The sequence below is a fragment of the Orussus abietinus genome, unplaced genomic scaffold (assembly GCF_000612105.2).
Source record: "Orussus abietinus isolate OABI.00-Male unplaced genomic scaffold, Oabi_2.0 scaffold20, whole genome shotgun sequence".
NCBI lineage: Eukaryota > Metazoa > Arthropoda > Insecta > Hymenoptera > Orussidae > Orussus > Orussus abietinus.
Window position 1 is genome coordinate 1,612,282 of NW_019394282.1, and position 20,965 is coordinate 1,633,246.

Below are 20,965 nucleotides of genomic sequence, written 5' to 3' on the forward strand. Positions count from 1 at the left end.
TCACTCCTGATCATCTAAGAATTGTCCTGACACATTGAATATTTGGATTTTTCAAAAAAATTGTTTAACTCAGTCCAGACCAGAACCAAAATGGCGTCGAGCTCTCATATTTCGATCAATATACAATTATTGACGGCTCTGATATGAGAATCGAAAGGGTCAGGACAATTTTACGGCAATTCAGAACACTCTGGTAATCGATAAACTCGCATTTGAACGGGATAGAGGCAAAAAAAGTGTCGTATGCGCTTCTATGCCAAAACGATGGTAATACGAGGTCTCGGAGTGAAAATTTAATTGACCTGGAAATCACAGATGGCGCAGGGTGTCCCTTTACAGTCAATTAGGGCCCCAGAAAGCACGAATCCAGAGGATTTTTGGAGTTTTACTTCAATTTCTTTATAATTATTGTACGAAAACGACAGGTGGAGTATGCCAATTGGTACAATACCCAATATAATTCGACACAGCTGTCAATATAAAAACGAACGTCGGCCACGTAGGCATTTAGAAAAATCTTCTTCATCGACGTCGATCAAGTTCCTCGACGTGTTTCACTTCACCTTAAGCAGATCGCATTTTCCAGGCAAACGCCACGAGGCAGTGCATGTCCAGTGGAGAGTGGTTCTGGAGTGCGGACACCAACAGTACGTGGAGCAATTATACCCAATGCTACAGTGCCCAATTGGTGACGGTCCTCATGGATCTGCCGGAAGTACAGTCCGACAACGTGACCCTGATCAAGGTAAGGACCGCGTCGGAGGTGTCCCGGCGTGCAGGCGGATCGATGCCACTTAATGTCATCTACGGGAACTCAATTCGTAGGGAGACCTCGTCTAATCGAGGAATTGCGGAGATCAGCGAGGCTCTTCCTCGGGGCTGATCGAGGCAATTCCTCGATTCCGGCCCCTCGGTGAGCGTTAATCGACCGATTCCCCGAACCCGGAGGAAAGGAGTCGAACGAGAGGCTCCTACCCACCGGACAATCGGTCGATTATCGTCTCTCCGGAAATGCGCTTGTCGAAATATTAAAAAACACCCCCGTCAACCGGCGACGATCGAAGGACTCTCCAAATGTGCCCATAATTATGAAAGTGGTCTAAGTGAAAATTAAAAAAAAAAATGAGTTTATCAGTTATTTCACGCCATATTATTTCAAACGAAATTAATTCAATGTAATTTCGAAACAAAAAATATATGACTTAGACCACTTTCATAATTATGGGCACAAATGTATGACGGAAACGATCCGTCAAAAATTGACCCATTGAAACGACACGTGGAGTATGCCATTTAGGACAATACCCAATGTAATTCGACACAGTCGAGATACATAAATACGAACGTCGGCAACTTAGGTATTTAGAAGAATCACTTTTCTCGACGTCGTTCACTTCCCCTTAACCATCTTCTTGGTGATCGATCAGTCCTTCCGATTCCACGTCCTTGATTCATGATCCGGCATAATTGCGGGCAAATATTTGAGGAGGATGAAAAAACAAAAGCCTGATTAGATTCCCTGGGGGGTCCTCTGATTTTATGGGCCGGCCAGAAGAAGTGCGGAAAGTTTCGGAGATCAATGGAACAACAAAACGCCGTTCCCAGACACTGTCGAAAACCATAAAACCACTTTTTTAAGGCGCGAATCGGGCGTCCTCACTTTCTCTCTATTCACGTTCCAGAAATATCTTCCCGTTGTAAAAGCCATTTCAAAAGTTGGGTACACCGTGTCCTTCTCTACGCTGATCGTCGCCTTCTTCATCCTGGCTGCCATCAAGTAAGTATACAGGTTTAAAAATCGTTAAAAGATGAACCATAAATGATAAAAGTTCTTGCTCGTCCTTATGAGGTGTCTTCCTGGCAACGCTACCCCTGATTAACTTTAAATCTTTGTCGATGAGAAAGATATTCTATTAAGAGACTAGAAGTGTAAAAATCTGTGTACATCGATAGCACTGTAAAACTCCGATGAATTTTTAATTGGACGTAGGAAACTGCGCTGTCCCAGGAATATGTTGCACATGCACCTCTTCGTGTCCTTCATGATGAGAGCGTTCATGGCACTGCTGAAGGACATTCTCTTTGTCTTTGGCTTCGGCTTGTCGTCGGATGTTTTGGTGAAGAATGGCAAAAGCTACTTGCTAGTGGACGAGGTGGAAAGTAACTGGCAATGCAAAGTCGTCACCAGTCTCTGGCAGTACTTTATCCTGGCCAATTACTCCTGGATTCTTATGGAAGGACTTTACCTCCATAGTCTGGTCTTCCTTGCCCTTTTCACCGACTCCAATTCCAGCATCACAGGATACGTCGTCTTAGGCTGGGGTAAGACATCCCCGATTGTTCCACGTGAACGTGTTGCCCACATGACGCACGGTCTCGTAACCGTTGCTGGGAGATATTTACTGCAATATTTATGTGGCTATAATTTTAATACTTTCAGGCCTACCGGCAATCTTCGTGCTGCCTTGGGTGGCCTTGAGAGCATCATTGGAAGACATCTACTGTTGGACCACTAACAACAATTCCCTCCTCTTCCTAGTGATCCGAGTGCCCACGATGTTGTCGATCCTGGTAAGCGATCGTAGACAACGATAAATAAGTAGCCGTCTCAAATAAGTACAATTTCAGATCAATTTCGTGCTCTTCGTCAATATCGTCAGGGTGCTCCTATTGAAACTGAAGTCCACGGTGTCCGAGGAGACTCAGAGATACAAGTGAGTTCTTCGCGACCCAAAGCAGGGGACGATCGCTTCAAAGCAATAATTCCTTCCTCTCCGTGTTAGACGTTGGGCCAGAAGCACGCTGGTCCTGGTTCCTCTTTTCGGAGTCCACTACACGGTCTTCCTGGGAATGTCTTACAGCATCGGAGTGAACGAGAAGGTAGAACTCGTCTGGTTGTTTTGCGATCAGCTGTTCGCTTCGTTCCAAGTGAGTCCACCCACGATCGTCTCGGTATTAACGAGAGACCCACTTTTATTAAATGCTGGATACAATATAAATAAAGTACAGCACCCAGCGTAACGACTAAAATCACTTATCGAAGGGGTTCTTCGTGGCGGTCCTGTACTGCTTCATGAACGGTGAAGTACGAGCAGAGGTCTCAAGGGTGATCCGAAGCAGGAAGTGCCCACGGTTTCGAAGTGGACGTTGGGGTCAAAGGCAGTCGACTCATTCCAGCAGCACGTGCAGCTGCAACGCGACAAAGCTGGGCAGGCAATCGCAAGCCCAGAGGTGGTGGTCCAAACCATGGCTCTGTTTTTTCCACCCTAGGGACACCCGACGTTCCACCCACTCGATGGCGAGTACACAAGGTGTCTCTTTGATCCTTTAAAAGCTTCCCAAAAAACAATTGTGCGTGTCATTGCTGAGCTCGGCGCTTCGTCACGCACGGATCCGTCAGGTCGACACTTTGGCCCATCTTTTCATCCATGCATCGTCAAACCAGTCAAATAATGCACAAGTACGCGCGTGGTCTCCACGTGGTCTCGGCGCACATAACCTCATCTCCCCTCCCGCGAAGCTCCACGCTGTCAATGTGGCTCTGCGAATGCTTCAATAGTTAAATCTCTCCTGATTCATCCCGATGTCGCGCTCGTTCTCCAGATATCGGAACACGCGGTGGTAGTTTAGCGAGCAGCCGTGGTTACCTAGACATCATTAAGGCTGGCCAAGAATCGACAGCGGGAAATCAAAGTCAAACCCTGAATCACACGTCACCTCTGTGTAGCAAATACACGGATCAGTCGCTGCTCTCGTTCTGCTCGAACGTGAGTACTAAATATTCCCTAAACCCGGGCCCTCGACTTTCAACACGCACAATCGAACTACGTATTTAACTCATTTTGCAGAAATTTTATTAGGTTGCACCTAACGAAAGTCAAATACTTTCTCAACAACCTAATGTTAGCGTAAGAAATAAAAATATTATTAGTTCATTGTAGCATCTTTCGGCAAAGATTTCTGACTATATACAAGAATTACTACTTAAAATGAGTTTAAAGTATGAATACTTATTAGAAAATTCTAATTAATATCGTCACGAATGTAGGGAATGAAAATCGTCATTTTTACAGATGTCGGAGATGTCCGTCTATGCGGCTGCTGCGGCAGACAGAGCTGAGAATATCAGGGAGCAACACAGATGGAGCGACTCCGAGTGCTGTCACCTTGCTTACGAATTGCACAATCTTCAGCAACACGTCCATCCGTAAAGTTCCTTCTCCTTAGAGATCGGTCTTCTCTAAAGAACTGATTTAAAAGAAGAGTTACCTAAGTGTAATCGACTTCCGAGATGTTAGTCGACGTGTCTCCCAGTTACCCATGCCAAAGTTGAGTCACTTTTTTCTGCTATTTAAAACGCTGGACGTTATAAAAATGGCACAATAAACTGACAATTGCGCTTCTTGAAGGTTCCATTTATAAGGAATAATTGTCGAATAACTTCGTTTAGTATTTATAATATGAGTACACGTGTTTATTAATTAGATAAGACGAGCGAGAGTGAGAATGTGAGTCAAAGAGAAGTCACAGCATTTTGTAAGCCGATAAGGGGTAGATTAGTGCTAAAAAATGCGATTGTTTTTACATTCACTTTTAAATTGATGTCACGAATTCCAATGGATACCTAATTAAAATGAGATTTAACGTTGCTAAAAAATAAAGAAGCGCAAGCCTAATTTATCTTAGTCAATTTTTACACTCACTCCTGCGTATGTGTCAGAACTGAAATTGTACCGATATAGAAGTTAATTCATGTTTCAAAGTTGATACTGCAAACAAACTTTCTTGTGTTTAGCATCGATATTTTTCATACAGCAGCCTTTACATTTATCTAAATAAAATTATTCCAAAAGGAATCACTACTTTAAACGTCTTAAATGTGGTAATGATAATTGAAAAGTAATCATTGTTAAGTAATAACAAGCGAAATATATGCCAGATCGAGCAGGTCTCTGTGACTGGTACTTCCATAGAACTAAAGTGATAAAACGTGTAATATCAGTGTTAAAATTATGATACAGTGAAGCACTCCTGTAGTTCATGTATTCGAGAAGCTTATAACGTGTATGAACTAGGGTGTATTTTAAGCTGCTTTGAAGATAACAAATGGACCATTATAATGGAAATTCTTTGAAAGCATTTTACTATTTAATAATAACATTCCTGATTTATCCAGTGGTTCTCTAGTTATAATTTTAGTAATTATGAAAAAGAAATCTGAATGATGTATACCTTGAAGGCTCTCTACATCCTAATGGTTAACCCTTTGCAGTTGTATGTCTACTCTCAACCAGCAAAGTTCTCATAATCTTGGGTAAATACAACCGCAAGGGGTTAAAATCTGCGATTTAATGTAGAACATTAAAGACGATACGAATAATTTCTGTAATACAAAAGTAAGGTTAAGAAAATTTCGCATACAAAGTTTTTATCCTATTTCTATGACCTTCCACCACACTATTTATGAATTTATTTTAGAGAAAAAAGAACTGTCATCCCACCAACGAACAGAATTAAACCCACCTCCAACGTAAGATTGAATATTATTTTATTCGAGCCAGCAAAGCAGGCAAATCTCATTCTTTACGAGGGACTGAAACCTTACGAAAGAATACAAAACTATTTTTATATGACTGTATACATTTACAGACCAAGCATCGGTGCACGTTCCAATTCTTTATCGCTAAGCATTTTGCCATTGTTTATTCATAAAGGCTGGCAACCAATTTTCATTTTTTAATCTGCTGTATTTCATAATACTCGATACGATACTATTAGTAATTTGCTCGGCATCGTGAGTCTGCCCATAGTAATCAACAAAGTCACCGTCAGGGTCAACTAGATAAATGATGATAGTATGATCGACCTAAAAACAAATCGGTCAAATAAATGGAAAGATATAGAATCATAGAGTACGGGTAGATGAATTTCGGTGAATACTAACAATGTAATCTTCGTCTTGATCCTTAGGACCATTGCTGTAATATACTCTGTAAGCTTTGCATGCCTTTGCAACTTGCTCGTTAGTCCCACTAAGACCAATAAATTTATCAGAAAATTCTTGCAGATATTTTTTAACCACAGAAGGAGTGTCTCTCACAGGATCCACGCTTATAAATACTGGTTGAACTTTTACTTTAAATTCCTTTTCTAAAATTGTTAATGACGACTGTTAATAAACTATCACTGTACGGAATGATACTAATTTCACTTCATATAAATCACAAATTGTACCCACCAAGCTTATCGACAACTTTGGTCAGCTTTTCCAACTCATCGGGACAAACATCCGGACAGTGCGTAAACCCGAAATAGATCATAAGCCAAGTTCCTTTTAAATCATCGGATGAAACTAGTTTCCCTTCCGTATCGACCAGCTCGAATAGTCCGCCGATTTTAGCTTTACCCAATTGACGTTTTCTTTCCTTCATCAAAGCTATCTCTTTTTGCTGCTTTAAGTAATACATAAATATCAACAGACCGCCGCCAAGGACAGACGAAATGGCAAGACTTGTCCATGTCACTGGAGATTTAAGCTTAATTCCAGGTTTCCTTTTCAGGATGGGTTTCTCGGAAACTTCACTTCGTAATATACTCGTCATAGTTATCCATCTTCCCTGTTTGTACGAAGTTAAAATTAATCTATTGCTTATTTATCAATTGTAGTCGGAAATCTGCATCGGCCAAAATGCGAAAAGCGGTTTTTTCACGCTTTGCTTAATCTTACATTGAATTTATTCCGTTTCTAACGCAAACGACCAAAAGTCAACTGACATCGAAACGGCTCTTAATAAATGGAAATATATACAGTCGAGTACTTGCAGATATATTGTTTACCTTCGTTAGAAACTGTCGAGAACAATTTTGTAGCCCAACGAAACTTCTCAACAACAAAGTAGACATTTTCACGTGCACCCCAATAGGTTAGGATTCATTTAACGTCTCGTACTAGCAATCAAAATATTAACACATGCCAGAGAATATTCATTCCTAAAGATACTTAATTAGTTAGCATCGCTACTCAAGGCACTCTCTCTTCTTCTGAATACTTTTCTTTTACAATACAATTACAAAACTGCGGCAATCAAGTCGACAGAACAGCAGACGATACGATAAACACCAAGTCTTCTCAACCAGAGATGAGGTGGGAGATTGTTCACGGACTGGGTCGTCCGATCGCATTTTGTATTGCCCTCGGTGGAGAATGCAGGCGACTCGTGCACTTGCCACCTGAAACCCCCCCACACCTATTCTGCCGCGATTTTTTTCGGAAGAGATACAGGGTTTTGGAGTTTTTGTGAGAAGTTCATCACTTTTTCAGCCGGTTCTCGGGCTGCCCAGAATTGTAACAAGTGACAAGTGCATTAGCCGTCTGCATCCTCCACCGGAGGTCACCCTGCCCGTGAGCAGTATCCCAACTCATCTCTGATAATAATTGTATTAACAAAATATAAGTCACAAAATAATTTTATTAAACCAGCTTGGGTGTTTCGAAGCTTCTCCTTTATTCATGGACTGGTATTAATGCAATTTCCAGAGTACAAAGAACCGTGTTATAATCTTGCAATCACCGTTTATTTTGTTACGTGTAACTTACAGGTATGGTACCAATGACTACAATGCGACTAATAAAGGTCAATGCATATGTATATACACACGTGAGCACTCGCGCGCAAGGAATAAAAGACCGCAATTGTACGATTACCACAACCAAATTTTTTACAATACATCCCAGCGTGACAATTACACGTAAATCTAATGACTTCCCCTGGAACAGTATCGACACAAATGCAGATATGCGAATTCAAGGACTATTTTCACATTTTCAATATCCAGCCGAATGTGGCGTACACAAAAGGTGTCCGTAGAAAAACATGTGATCCCACAATTACTATGAATACGAGATGTCATGGATATTTCAGAAAAGACGTAACAAATTGATTTACGACGCTCCTTTGGAAGGTGCTGTCTCCCTTGTTAATTCTGAATAAAAAAAGTCTAGCAAACATACATTACGGTTGTTCAATCGTTAGCATTCCGATGATCCTTCGTTAGAAAAGTATCTCAACAAACACTAGGCTATCGAGAATACAACTCGTTGGGTCCATTTAGAAACACACTCGTGTTTGCGCGTTAACGAATAGACTTAGTGTACACTATCGAGAAGAGAAAGAAAAACAAAACACCAGTACGAAACAAAATATGAACGTGTCCTGAGAAAAAAAAAACATGATCCCTCGTCACTACCATGTTATTCCAACACTGTGATTCATTTCCAATATGTACATGATTTAAGAGTTTCCAGCTCTGTGAATACTAAATGACACGTTCAGCGCGAGCTTCCTCGCTTCCCGCAATTTCACGTACTTTTACCTTCGTACGCCTTATCATAATCGAGAGTGTCGGTTGTCGATTATGTCTCGTCAAAAGAGGAGATTAACTTCACGTTAGGTCTCTTTCCTTTAAACGTCTGCACGCCCGCTTTCGTGACTGCCGTCCCCGTCACGTCTAGAAATTCGAGGTTAGACGCGTTCAAAGCTAAGTGAACGAGACTTTGGTTTGTTACTAGCGGATAGTTCCTGAAACGTCAGAAATGTAATCTCAAGACCCTCAACCGCAAAACTCTGGAATTCTTGTAGGAGTGAAAAAAACTCACCTTACTACCAGTGTTTTGAGATTGGGATTATTAAAAATGCGTCGATCCTCTTCCACGAGGATACCACCCGGCACGGAATTATCCACCACTCTTCTATCACACGCGTAACTCCCAAGAGCGCAGATAGCTCTATCCGATATTAGACATCTTTCGGAATTGTTTTCGAAACCGTGCTCGATAATAATCTAGAAGCATAAAAACATTTAATTGTTCCGATCGCGTCGACTTATGTACTGAACCTCAATTGCTGGTTTTAATTTGAAATTTAACCCTAATTACATTTTTAATTTTATTTTAACACAGCGAGCATATTGATGGCTCAATTCTAGCCTTTTGGATTAATTAATGTTACACTGGAACTATAGAGAACTTACCTGAACAAGATTTTGGTCTTCAAAGGCTCGTCGTCTTCCTGGCCTGTCCAAAAGTTGCTGCTGTTCCAAATGATTGTTCGACTCTGTATTCACCAACACAGCTGGGCACTCCAGATAGAGATGCGTCAATGTCTTTGTACTACTAAAACAACATATTTCACTGTCTCCCAATGCTGTGTCCCTTAGATCTAATATCTGAAACAGAAATAACTTGTATCTAGACTGCGCACCTTGTATTACTTTGCTACGCATTGATTCGTGTATAAATTATCGTCAATTACCGCGTTGATAATATCATACCTCTAGCGTCTTGAAGCCAAATCTCGTTGCGAGGCTAGTGTAGGCTACACATTCGCCTAAACTATGGCAAGAGTCCAGTCGAAGCTCCTTCAGGTTCCGAATTTTACTAATGACCAATAATGAATGAGGCATAAACCATTGGCAATTACTCAATATTAAGCACTGTAAATTAGAAGCGTAGGTAATTATCAAGACTTCGAATTCATAAAAAGTAATCACTTTTGTAAGCAATGGTACATTAAGAAGTTACAACTAACAGTCAAACTACGCATGTGAAGATCCATTGTGAAGAAGTACGATCTATCTATTTGTATGTGACACAACTTGCATCCCTTCAATGATAATTTCTCGACAGTTTCGGGGAAATCAATTATTTGTATCTGTAACAAACCAAATAATTTACTTCACGATTATACCTCTTCTATCGATACCAAATTAAAACGTGATCTGTATGCATCAAAATGTTGCAGGTAAAATTTCAAGTTAAAATATGCAAATTATAAATGAACTCACCTTGTTCGCATCAATGTAGTAGTCCTCGACGATCAATTCCTTCAGCTGACTGCAAACTTTAGCTATTACTTTTAAGAATAATTTACTAAGAGTTCCGTGTTTCTCCAGTGGGCGACTTCCTCGCATCGCCAGACTGGTCGTCAGGGGTTGCAGGAAATGCACATATTTTTCAAGATCCTCCACCATCATCGGCATCACTCGAAAGTCCACTTTCCTCCACAAGGTTCTATCTCGAGAAACTTGGTTCAATCTTTGGCAGCACCTACAATTTTTTGCAAAATTTCACTATAAACCTAATATTAAAACGCAGACACTTTTTTCACACTAGACTTGTAACGATTGATGTCACATAATATTCAGTTCATTCGATTCAGCCAAGCACTAGGACGTACAAACTCAGAGCCATTAAATCTTGTGGATGAAGGAATTTCATTATGTTGAGCAAAACGTCATCAGAGAGGTCCAGCAAATTAGGATAAATCTCTTTTCCATTCTTCTCACATGACTCATCAATCTTAGGCCGCTTCCACTCATTGCTACTCGATGGTTCCGGTGACAAGGATTTACTGCGCTTTGCCTTCATTCTTCTTTTACACCTGGAATGTAATCAAATCCTATGTAAACAATGTGTCATGTCAGAAAATTAACAAAGTTGCATTAAGAAAAATATTCCATTTTCATTTTTGCTAAGTAATAAATATTTCCAACAGAGAAATATGGAATACAATGTACAACAACGTAGATAGAAAATGAAAGTAAAAATTGACACTTTGTATTCATTATGGTAATGTTAACTTTGCTGTTTACACATAACAGATGTAGAAGCCGGCAGGAATTGTAGGAAGCAGATTTTGCATCCTGAATTACTTGACAGAATTTCAATGTCACACTTGTTCAGGTGCACGAGATGATTCTTAACAAATCTTTACCGCAAAACTGCGGAAAAGATTTTACGTCAAAACGCGCTTTGTCAGCTGATCTAAATTTGACCCACACACATTCTTTTATATTTGGCCAAAGTCCAAAAGCAGAGATCAGAAGTATATGAATGAAAATTTCTCCAAACTTTTTCTAGGACTTGCTACGGGGAGTGAATGGAAGTCATAGATATAAATAAAGACGCAAAGTATAAAATGATAAACATCTGTACAGTCTCAGTTCAAATAACTATAGTCAATAATCTATCTACTGTCAATAATTTAGATTTTTATATTTACTAGCGTAGATAAAAATCAATGATTTCTTTCTGCCTACGAGCAAGTATTCGATAACTATATCAGGATTACGTACAGATTAATCTTTAATTTTATTGCATATTTGAGGTAACGTTCTATAAAATATACATGGTAAAATTATTTCAAATAAATTAAGTTTTAAACCAGTATCAAATAATGAATGTTTGTCCTGTAAGTCCAGAATTACTTTATTTACTACTTCATCGGCATCTATTGTTCTGCTAGAGCATGTATGTACCTACCGTTTAATCGGCCAAGCAGAGCTGTAAATTAACACCGAAGCTTCATGATACAACCGAGAAAAATGAAAAGGTGAAGTGTCAATCCTACAAATAACAATTGACTGCAGTTCAACATTGATCTATGTAAAACAGTTTTTCAATGATGAAACTTTGCAACCAAAGCTTACGTAGAAGTGCAGTATTCCAAAATGATTTCTTTGAAAAAATGACTTGAGCAAATTGCGAGCCAAGTATAACTTAATCTTAAATGATTTTCAAATGCCTTCACGAGCTATTGAGAAGAAAAGTAGCGGTCCATAACCGCAGTTTTTTAGAAAATTCTGCGTAAATATTTATGATTAAACATAACCTTAAATGCGCTTCGACCTTCTGCACATCTTTGGAAACAACATTCCAAGTGAGCATTAAATTTTTTTCCTTAATTGTACTAATAAAGTACATATTTTTGACAGATCGTAATACTGTACTCACTTTTAAATGCTTTCCATAAAAAGTTCTATTGACACAATACAAGATACAACATCTACACGGCCAATCTTGTGACAGATGCTCGCTGCATAATACACATGCATACTTGAGACGCCACGATCATAGACTACGTTTCCATCGTACTCGAAATCTGGGATTTATCGAGTCCAGGGTCAGTAAATCTAAATTTAAGTGTCGATTGAAATCCTCAGGATTGAATTTACGTATTAATTAACACGATGGAGACATGTGATTTACTGAATCCAAATCCAATAAATCCCAGATTTAGGAGGATGATGGCATGCAGTCATAATCTCTTCATTCTTCGCCTTTGTCGTGGTTACACGTAAAAGTACCCCGCGAAAACCTCGATACTGTCTCTCTTGCCCGCACGATTATTGTATACGTTTATCTTTATCTTCGATTTATACTACATTGAAGCGGATCTCGTATCGGTGATAATCACGTGATTTGCGGCATGCGCGCGCAGTATTCCACCGACCATGCGCCTATTAAGTGCGTAACTTCGGTGTATTCGCGCGATTCGTCGAATCAGAGTTTTGTGTTCCGTGGGAGGACAGCTTCGTTATCTGGCCCTACGTTATTTTCACAAAAAACGTCGCCAATTGACGTAACGAAGGAATTAAAATTGATTTAAGGACTCGGGAGGAATCAAACGTAACTCCGCAAGCCACGAAGGTATGAAATGAAGCGCTGTCACTGCAAGAATTCCTGAAAACACCTCCTGCCGATCATAACCTCTAACGAGGGACACGCGACACCTTCGTATGGACGGTTTCCTTTGGGGATTTGCCATGAATATTATGTTTCACTTATTGCCGGCAATATACCGAATTTAAGTTGCTCGATTCTTCGGAAATCTTCGTTAATGTCGTTAGTCTCACATCTGTGATACTCATCGCGTTTTGCCTCGAAGTTTAATCTCTGTTAGATTAAGAATGAAGTGGAGGAGAGGTTATGTGACTTTACCGACGTCGGTTTATTTCATTTAACGGTATTGCACTTAAATTAAATATTTACATTTGCAGATGTAAAGACTTGCTTGACAGTAGAAAGCCCATTGTCTGGTTGCTCGACGATTAATTTGAAGTAGGGATTTTATGACTTACTACGATTGTAAGAAAATTCCATTTTTGCCGATGAGAAGGAATTAAAAAAAAAATGTTTTTCCTGGATCGTTGACCCGAAATTAGTTTCAAGAGTTAAACACTAATTTTTAAAGGTATCGATGTAAGACTTTGATTTTTGTTCGATCAAATTGCAGGGGTTATTTTAATTGCATATAAATAGTGTCGGGTACATGTAATACTTTCACGTGCATACGTTATTTATTAAAAATGAGTTTGGTAGGATTGTACTTTTTTTTTTTACTACCATTTCAACACTAAATTTAATGTTTCTGATTATTTGAAATTTTTACAATATGAATTTAATATCTCTCATGGATATATTTTAACATCATATAACAGTGTTTAATCTTTAAACTAAATTGGCAGAAAGAGGTTAGGTGATTCCGTTCGCATTGATACTTTATTTGTTGGAGAATGTTAATTAAATGTCGGGTACGATATAATTGACATAAATGAGAAAATATTTTTTCCAGCATCAATTCACACAATACAAAAAATTAGAATCAACTACTTGTGAATAAGAACTTCTCTTGCAACTTTGTTATAATGGCAACGGCGGAGGCATTGGCAGAGGTGACGGATGTAGCTCAAATTTTGCGCCTATGGGAAGAAAACCTCTCTCCGATGCACGATCCCATTCCGACGCTTCAACGATTAGCCGAGATCATCGAGCTCGAAACAGAAAACTATCTGAAAATGGATCCCGATCCGTTCGACGAGAGGCACCCCTCTCGGACGGACCCCGAATGCAATTTTGGTCACATTCTTAAAGTACTATTTAGAAAAGACAATTTTATGACAAAGGTAAGTGGTGCACAAACGTTTTTATCCCTACAACTAGAATTCTAATGTTATTTTTTCTAATTCTAATTCTAATGTTATTTTTTCCATGCAGTTAATCAACGATTACTTAAGAGACACATACTGGTCGCGGGCAGGGGCCGTTGGTATGGACGTGCGGAAATTGAACATTGCAGCCTGTCGCTTAATGCTGGACATTCTTCCTGGTCTGGAGACGTCGGCAGTATTCCAGCCTGACATGGAGGGTCTGATACATCGGCTCTTCTCCTGGGCAGAAAAGAGCGTGGAGCCTCTTCAGAGTTACGCCACCGGTCTCCTGGCTGCTGCGATGGAGGTCCAGGACATCGCCACCGGGTTCCGGGAACAGAATGGAAAAATGGTACCGCTGATGCTACAAAGACTGCACAAGCTTCAGGAGAAGGCGCAGGAGGACCGACAAGCGATGGCAAACGCCAGACCCTTCGCTCACCTGGGCCAGAACAGAAGCACATCCGGCGATTCCGAGACCAAGGGCACGCCAGGGAAGCGGAAAGTCCGGGAAAAGAGGCGCGAGAACGGCGTCCTGAAGAGTCCGACCCATGCGAGCCTCTCCGATGAGGAGGAACTCGAGAATCCTGACGAAGCGCCGCCGAGCAAGAAACTGAAGAGCGATTCCGAGAGCGACGCTACACCAGGAGTAACTCCTGTAAAGAATAACGCGAACTCCTCCTACCCTGAGATAATGTCACCACCTCTGGCAGTGCCCAAAGTGCCCCCTTCGAAAAACCAGAACTCCAGGGTGACTCCGCCCAGGTCCATCGCAGCATCCACCCCTCTCAGGTCTTGTTTGTCCAGAACGTCCTCCCAGCAGAACGCGCCGTCGAACAACGTGGAGTGCAACTCCAATTCCTCCTGGGCAGAGATGGAGTCCTATGTCATAGGAAACGTTCAGATCCATCCGCCTACCCTAGCCACTCGGCAGATGCTCATACTCAGATACTTAACCCCCATGGGCGAGTACCAGGAGTTCCTTGGTCATGTGTTCGAGCAGAACGCTCTGGAACTCATCCTCAAGTATATTAACGTGCGCGAGACCAAGGACAGTCGACTCGCCTTCGAAGCACTCAAGTACCTCGCTTCTCTCCTGTGCCACAAAAAGTTCTCCATCGAGTTCCTTAATGTCCGAGGCTTGCAGAAGCTCCTTGATGTATCCAGACCCAGCGTTGCTGCCACTGGAGTCTCGATATGTCTGTATTATCTAGCTTATTGCGAGGATGCCATGGAACGCGTTTGTCTTCTACCGAAACACATTATTTCTGACCTGGTCAGTTACGCGCTCTGGTTACTCGAGAGGAGTCACGACTCTGGAAGATGCCATGCTACCATGTTCTTTGGATTTTCGTTCCCCTTCAAGGTTATCTTGGAGGAGTTCGATGCTCAGGATGGATTGAGGAAACTGTTCAATGTGGTAGGGAATTAATGTGGTCTTGTTGACTATTAATAAGTGGTTAATTGTGTGGTTTATGAGTGGTTGGGATATAAGTTATCTTTGTAATAGATATCCACTTTACCGATACTGAATATCGAGGAGGAGCCAGCTTTGAACGATGACGAAGAGTGTGCCTCCAGGCAGATCGTCAGGCACGTCGCTGTTGCACTTAAACGATACATGGAAGCGCATTTATATATAAAAGCCGAACAATTGCAAAGAGCTGAAAATGCTAGGACCGAAAGGGACAACTGGCAACCGTCTTTACCACCGTATAAGGTACGTGATATGTTACAATATTAGGTTAGTTTCTGAGGCAATGTCCAGTATACCGTAGGTATTGAGGTTATGCTATTGGAATTTAATTACGTTTTGTCTTAATTGAACAATTAATCAGTTAACTCGATTTTAAGGCTTGCAAATTAAGTAGCGAGGAGGTGCAAGCAAAGGTTGAAATTTTGCAAGAACTCATATCGGTGAGAGCGGTATGGCCTCCGGTCGAAGAACTTCACAGGCTTGGCGGTATAACCCTCTTGTTGCAAATTATTGCTTTCGCTAGAGAATGGAATTACAGCGGAAGGTAAGTACCATTGTTTTGACTGATTTCTCAATTCATATAAATAATTTACACGTCATTCAAGAAATTATAATTATTTCCCTTTCTTTAGGGTCCACACGACTTCGAGTGCGGAGACTGTAAGGTCTTGCCTAGACGTAATCGCAATTTGTTCCGTAGTACCCAAAGTAATGTTACTACTCTGCGAGAAAGTTGACATGCCAGATATGTCTATGACAATGGCAATAAATCTTTTACTAGCTGCTGCCGAATGTGAGATCATTGCGGATGCCGATGTACAGAGAGCTGCGCTCAGAGCTGTAGTTAACTGTGTCTGTGCACCGATGAACAGAGTATATAATTGTTTATTATATTCTTTACGGATATATTTTACCAGTCTTTGTGCTGTATAAAAATTCCAATTCGTGGAGATATTTAACAGAACAGGGAGAAAACCAATATCAAGTCCAAATTTCTAAAGAATTTTAAGTAACCCTCCTACTGATTTCCAGGTTGGTGGAAATGTGGCTCGATACTCCCTAACTGGTTCGGCCAAAAAGAAGACGAACATGCATAACAGCGAGGAGCTCATTCAAAAAGTCTGGGAAAGTGTTCGATCGAACAATGGAATTATGGTACAGTTGGATTATTACTGCGATCCATGATGATTAGTGAAAACTTTTTTCATCTTGAAAGGGATATTTATGTTCATTTAATTTGTGTTTTTAGGTGCTGCTTCAGTTGATGATGGTAAAAACTCCCATTACCGATGCCGACAGCATCCGAGCTTTGGCTTGTCGTGCACTTGCGGGATTGGCTCGCAGCGAGAAAGTTAGGCAAATCATCAGTAAATTGCCGATGTTCACCGATGGGCAGATCCAGGCGCTCATGAAGGACCCAATTCTTCAGGAGAAACGTCAGGAACACGTGACGTTTCAAAAATACGCCCTGGAATTAATGGAGCGCGTGTCGGGGAAAGCGAAGCCGACCGGCGCCGAGTACGAGATCTCTCTCGTCAGCTTGCACAGGGTAAATAATCGTAATCCCTGATTCCTAGGAATGAATGAGGCCGTCGTTACCTCGAGGTATTCATTTTTTTTTTTTTTTTCCAGGCCAACGTAGTTGCGCAGACGAGAATACAGTACAACGAGCAGCAACTGAACCACTTGATTTATCAACACTTGATTTCGAAAGGGATGAATGACACTGCTACGACTTTTCAACGAGAAGCGAATTTGGAATCGCATGCAGTCATGAAACCAGTAACTTCTTGCCTGCCGTTCACGTATAGAAGTCCGGCGCCATCGGGAGTCAGTGTTAACTTCGTTAGTGGCTTCATATCATTTACTTATCCTGTTCTCCCATTTTTTTTTACACATGTTTTTAAAGGGACATGAAAGTGGACACGAGGAGTCAATCGTTTTTTAATGTAGATTTTGAATTATTTAAATGGTTAATTTATTTCTTTAATTTTAGTCAAGAGTGGGGTTTTCTCCCGGGGCTCCGGCGAATCTGTACAACACGAGCAGGTGTGCCCAGAGAGACGTGTGCAGTGTCACCGCAAGAGGAAACTCCACGCCGACCTCTGGATCGTCTCGCTTCGTCTCACATTCCGGAACGTGTTCCACATCTTCGCCGTTGTCCAACAACTCCATCCGGATGAAGTTGTCGGATTGCCTCGCCCAGAGTCCTGTGACGAACAGTACATGGCAACCGATTAAACTTCAGATCAATCAAAAGTGAGTCACTTTCGTATCGTCTTAAAGAAAATATATACAAGGTATAATTAAACCGAACGATGGATATTATTTTAATTCTACTCAATTTTCAGGAAATGCAGCCAACCTGACAGGCCACCTACGCAAACTCCGACGAATAACCAATCCTTGATGCAACTTCAACAAACTACCAGCCGGTCGCTACAGAAACAGATCTCCAGAGATCCTGGGGGTGGAATCGGTCCTGGTATCGCTACCTCGGCTAATGTGGCGACGATCACCCTCGACTCCATCATCACGGAATATCTGACCAACCAGCACGCTCTCTGCAAGAATCCCATGGTGACGTGTCCACAGTTTAATTTATTCGAGTGAGTACTGTATTCCCTGTCGCCATTTATCTCGGTAAGCTCGGATTTGTCGCGTTAAAACGTTTAACACGATTCATTCGCAGACCCCACAAGTGTCCAGACCCGTGTACAAATAATTCCGTTCCTACCAACATCGCCGTCAGACTTGCGAGGAGAGCCCTGGGAATGGACGGCAGAAGATTGGACAGGAGATACATCTACAGTCGATTTTGTCCGGTCAAGTCTTTCCGTCCAACCGACGTCGAAGGGCCATTCACCTGTTGCACGTTCTCGGTAAGACCTCACATTTTAAATATACCTACTTGAATATACTTAAATAACTACACTTGAATTTTCATTTAATTTCTTTTAAGCCTTGTCAACAATACCTGATGCTGGGGACGTACTCCGGGGATGTGAAGCTGTTCAATGCCCACACGGGCACGGAGGAAGCGACTTATCAGTGCCACGAGTCTTACATCTATCACATGGAGTGTAATCAAAAGGGGAATTTACTCCTTACGTCGACAGCCTGGAGGAGCCCGATGTCTGCTCTCTGGAGTATAGGGACGTTCTTCGACATGAAGCTACCCTTGGAAAACGAGGACCACGTCGAGTTTGGGAAACTGCAGGACAAGATTATTGGAACGCAGGGAAAGAATGCTACGGTATGTACCTGTACATTAACTTTGAGTTCATGCTTGCATGCGCGCACTCGTGGGTTAATTGAAACATGTAAAATCGTTTTGTCGGTGTATCGAAGTACATCTGCTTTTCCAGATATACGACATCGCGACTGGAAAATTGCTGACCACTTTGACGCCGTCGATCTCGAACCAGTACACGAAAAACCGAGCTACGTTCAGCATGAACGACGAGCTGGTCCTCAGCGATGGCATCCTCTGGGACGTTAACTCAGGGAAGGAAATCCACAAGTTCGATAAACTCAATCAAACGTTGAACGGCGTCTTTCATCCGAATGGCACCGAGGTCGTGTCCAACACCGAGGTCTGGGATCTTAGAACGTTTCACCTCCTGAAGACCGTTCCTACTCTGGACCAGTTGGAGGTTATATTCTCCCCGGTCAATAACATCATATACGCCGTTTCTGTGGACCAGGAAACCGAGGACGACTCTCTCTACGTCACTTCCTTCCAAACTCTTGACGCCTTGGATTACAACAGTATAGGTATGGTTATTTATGCACCAAGTGAGAAAAAATAACCGTCTGGAGCATGACGAGAATACATTTTTTTTTTCTTTTTTAAGTTCCCCATTACTAGGTATTTCAAGATTTGGATAAGAATTAAGTTTATAATCAGGGTAACTCGAGGTCACGATTGAAAATTGTTTTCACCGTTAAATCTGCATTTTAGCAACCTACGATGTGAAGAAGGGCATCTACGATCTGGCTTGCAACAAGTTCGACACGCAGATCGCCATTGTGGAGAATCAGGGCGAGTTCGACAGCATCCAGGAATCTTGTGTCAGATTGTACGACGTTGGCAGAGTAAGGGACGACGAAGACGAGGGGGAAGAGGATGACGACGAGGAAGACCTGGATGCCAGCGACGACGATGGCTCCAACTCTGCATCCGACGATAACAATGCAGACGGTGAGTCGAAAATGAAAAGATATGAATTTGCACGATTTTCCCTGGACTTTATTTTACCCTCGGCTTAATATTATGTAGAAATCCTCCCATCGAAGTGACCATCACCGATGGGAGGTTTTGTTAGGTTATGTTGTATCGATTATCTTTGACAGACGCAGATACTCCTGACGCAGCTGGGGAAGATAATGGAGAAGACAACGATCTGAACGAAGGCGACGACAATGACGACGACGACGATCGGGGCGACGGAGACGAGTCCACTGACGACAGTATAGAATACGATCCGAACGTCGACATGGACGATCTCTCCGATGACTTCTCCATCTCGGACATGGACGACCTCGAGATCCTGTTTTCTTGAACTATCGCCGCCTGTGATCGCTGGATGCGAGCACTCGTTCATCGGTTCACTTCCAAGGAAGAACTTTCGCGTGTTGTTACTCCGATTCCGTCGTCACTCGTCCGGGTTGAGCGTCAATTTCTCATCGTCCTTTGATGTCCATACCGACGCGTTAATTTTTTTTCGATCACTTAATTTTTTTCTCGGAAACGTGTCCTCTTTCTTTTCCTTCCGTAATCTAGTACGCTGAATTAACCACTCTGTCGGTACCTGCTAAATCAGACTCGGAGCAATAAATTGAATTAATATCCGGTGAAGATTCTTAAAAAAAACTAAAAGCAAAGACATGTCGTCGGGAAATTAGTTTTCGCCATTTTGGAGTCGAACGGTTGAGGCGTGGAAAAATAATTGTTTCGAAGAAATTAGCATATTTGAATTATACGATCGACATGCATTTACGTTCCTATAGAGAGTACGTTCTGTTTCTTTTCTTAACTTCAATCATTGTGCAAAATTCAGTCTAACAATCCTTGTTTGTTGATTTTGAAATCGCGATAATTGTGTACATGTTTCCAATGTGTATTAATGGATCTGAATCAAGCAGGTACCGTTGTAAATTTTTTCATCATCGAAGAGTTGTGATAGAAGATGTTTCTTTTTCTGAGACTTTCGTATGGAAGTAGAAGGATCAGGAACGGCATTGCAGGAAATTTCAGAATTTCAGTGAAATGCTGAAACTGGGAGTCGTAAGGTGTAGTTATTGTATCGCTGAACATCAATTTGCTAAATATTAACAGTCGATCGGTTCGATACCTTTCCATGATTGGAGTTCATGCAACAGGTGTCGATTACTGCAGACCATGCTTCTTGATGGACAATGAGCCACGGGAAATGAAAAATATTAAGTACACTGCCCATTGGATGGGAAATGAAATACTGTGGAGGAGCAGTACGTTTGCTGGAACGTGTACATGAATTTAAAATCGACTTTGCCATTGTATGTACTTTTATTAGTGTGAAGTTCAACGGAGAACATGGAACGCTAAATATTATTGTGAGATAAGTGGTTAGTGATCGTGATTAAATGACTCTCAAATATGATATTTAATATTAATGTATATGAAATAAAAGTTGTAAAAAGTCCAAAGAGCTTCGGTCGTTGGTTGTCTCGGTCGCT

The 20,965-nt window shown here is 41.5% G+C and overlaps 4 protein-coding genes and 1 long non-coding RNA gene across 9 annotated transcripts in view; 3 read left to right on the forward strand and 2 right to left on the reverse strand.

Annotated features, from left to right (window-relative positions):
* The window catches only part of LOC105694555 (secretin receptor), a 29,256-nt gene extending 24,130 nt beyond the window's left edge, over positions 1 to 5,126 (forward strand). Inside the window, exons 4-12 of the mRNA XM_012415351.1 lie at positions 587 to 745; positions 1,683 to 1,777; positions 1,991 to 2,322; positions 2,441 to 2,571; positions 2,629 to 2,714; positions 2,784 to 2,928; positions 3,044 to 3,311; positions 3,604 to 3,767; positions 4,074 to 5,126. Of these exons, the coding sequence (XP_012270774.1) occupies positions 587 to 745; positions 1,683 to 1,777; positions 1,991 to 2,322; positions 2,441 to 2,571; positions 2,629 to 2,714; positions 2,784 to 2,928; positions 3,044 to 3,311; positions 3,604 to 3,767; positions 4,074 to 4,211 (1,518 nt within the window). The 3' untranslated portion in view covers positions 4,212 to 5,126. The remainder of the gene's footprint in view (positions 1 to 586; positions 746 to 1,682; positions 1,778 to 1,990; positions 2,323 to 2,440; positions 2,572 to 2,628; positions 2,715 to 2,783; positions 2,929 to 3,043; positions 3,312 to 3,603; positions 3,768 to 4,073) is intronic.
* Positions 5,127 to 5,331: 205 nt separating this feature from the next.
* LOC105694557 (protein SCO1 homolog, mitochondrial) lies at positions 5,332 to 7,138 on the reverse strand. Its single transcript, XM_012415355.2, has 4 exons — positions 6,838 to 7,138; positions 6,239 to 6,617; positions 5,945 to 6,150; positions 5,332 to 5,866 (listed from the first exon to the last, which is right to left on the reverse strand). The coding sequence occupies exons 1-4, from the start codon at positions 6,901 to 6,903 to the stop codon at positions 5,684 to 5,686; spliced, it is 834 nt and encodes a 277-aa protein (XP_012270778.1). The 5' UTR covers positions 6,904 to 7,138; the 3' UTR covers positions 5,332 to 5,683.
* A 186-nt stretch (positions 7,139 to 7,324) lies between these two features.
* On the forward strand, positions 7,325 to 8,010 carry LOC105694558. The gene is made up of 2 exons (XR_001103536.1): positions 7,325 to 7,518; positions 7,600 to 8,010. It is a non-coding gene; the product is annotated as an uncharacterized LOC105694558 (long non-coding RNA).
* LOC105694556 lies at positions 7,557 to 11,929 on the reverse strand. 2 transcript variants are annotated; one of them, XM_012415354.2, is made up of 8 exons: positions 11,792 to 11,929; positions 10,236 to 10,439; positions 9,844 to 10,105; positions 9,588 to 9,710; positions 9,331 to 9,492; positions 9,031 to 9,225; positions 8,657 to 8,841; positions 7,557 to 8,579 (listed from the first exon to the last, which is right to left on the reverse strand). In XM_012415354.2, the coding sequence occupies exons 2-8, from the start codon at positions 10,424 to 10,426 to the stop codon at positions 8,414 to 8,416; spliced, it is 1,284 nt and encodes a 427-aa protein (XP_012270777.1). In that variant the 5' UTR covers positions 10,427 to 10,439; positions 11,792 to 11,929; the 3' UTR covers positions 7,557 to 8,413. The 2 variants fall into 2 exon arrangements, with proteins under 2 accessions (XP_012270777.1, XP_012270776.1); XM_012415353.1 differs by lacking the exon at positions 11,792 to 11,929 and adding an exon at positions 10,651 to 10,784.
* A 374-nt stretch (positions 11,930 to 12,303) lies between these two features.
* Positions 12,304 to 20,931, forward strand: LOC105694595 (DDB1- and CUL4-associated factor 1). Of its 4 annotated transcripts, XM_012415433.2 has the most exons (17): positions 12,304 to 12,487; positions 12,838 to 13,031; positions 13,413 to 13,743; positions 13,835 to 15,187; positions 15,278 to 15,487; positions 15,622 to 15,788; positions 15,877 to 16,117; positions 16,277 to 16,399; positions 16,494 to 16,793; positions 16,877 to 17,089; positions 17,241 to 17,503; positions 17,596 to 17,853; positions 17,937 to 18,126; positions 18,207 to 18,500; positions 18,613 to 19,021; positions 19,209 to 19,448; positions 19,601 to 20,931. In XM_012415433.2, the coding sequence occupies exons 3-17, from the start codon at positions 13,486 to 13,488 to the stop codon at positions 19,807 to 19,809; spliced, it is 4,728 nt and encodes a 1,575-aa protein (XP_012270856.1). In that variant the 5' UTR covers positions 12,304 to 12,487; positions 12,838 to 13,031; positions 13,413 to 13,485; the 3' UTR covers positions 19,810 to 20,931. The 4 variants fall into 4 exon arrangements, with proteins under 4 accessions (XP_012270856.1, XP_012270855.1, XP_012270857.1 ...); XM_012415432.2 differs by lacking the exon at positions 12,838 to 13,031; XM_012415434.2 differs by lacking the exon at positions 12,838 to 13,031 and having other exon boundaries at positions 19,607 to 20,931.
* The last annotated feature ends 34 nt before the right edge of the window (positions 20,932 to 20,965 follow it).

Coding starts and splice junctions, on each gene's coding strand:
- LOC105694595 (XM_012415433.2), top strand. CDS start 13,486: ATGGCAACGGCGGAGGCATTGGCAGAGGTGACGGATGTAGCTCAAATT. Junction 13,744..13,834: donor AAGACAATTTTATGACAAAG/GTAAGTGGTGCA, acceptor TTTTCCATGCAG/TTAATCAACGATTACTTAAG. Junction 16,400..16,493: donor GATCGAACAATGGAATTATG/GTACAGTTGGAT, acceptor TTGTGTTTTTAG/GTGCTGCTTCAGTTGATGAT.
- LOC105694557 (XM_012415355.2), bottom strand. CDS start 6,903: ATGTCTACTTTGTTGTTGAGAAGTTTCGTTGGGCTACAAAATTGTTCT. Junction 6,151..6,238: donor CAAAGTTGTCGATAAGCTTG/GTGGGTACAATT, acceptor TAACAATTTTAG/AAAAGGAATTTAAAGTAAAA. Junction 5,867..5,944: donor ATCAAGACGAAGATTACATT/GTTAGTATTCAC, acceptor ATTTGTTTTTAG/GTCGATCATACTATCATCAT.
- LOC105694556 (XM_012415353.1), bottom strand. CDS start 10,700: ATGCAAAATCTGCTTCCTACAATTCCTGCCGGCTTCTACATCTGTTAT. Junction 9,711..9,843: donor ACTACATTGATGCGAACAAG/GTGAGTTCATTT, acceptor GGTTTGTTACAG/ATACAAATAATTGATTTCCC. Junction 8,580..8,656: donor CTCAAAACACTGGTAGTAAG/GTGAGTTTTTTT, acceptor CTGACGTTTCAG/GAACTATCCGCTAGTAACAA.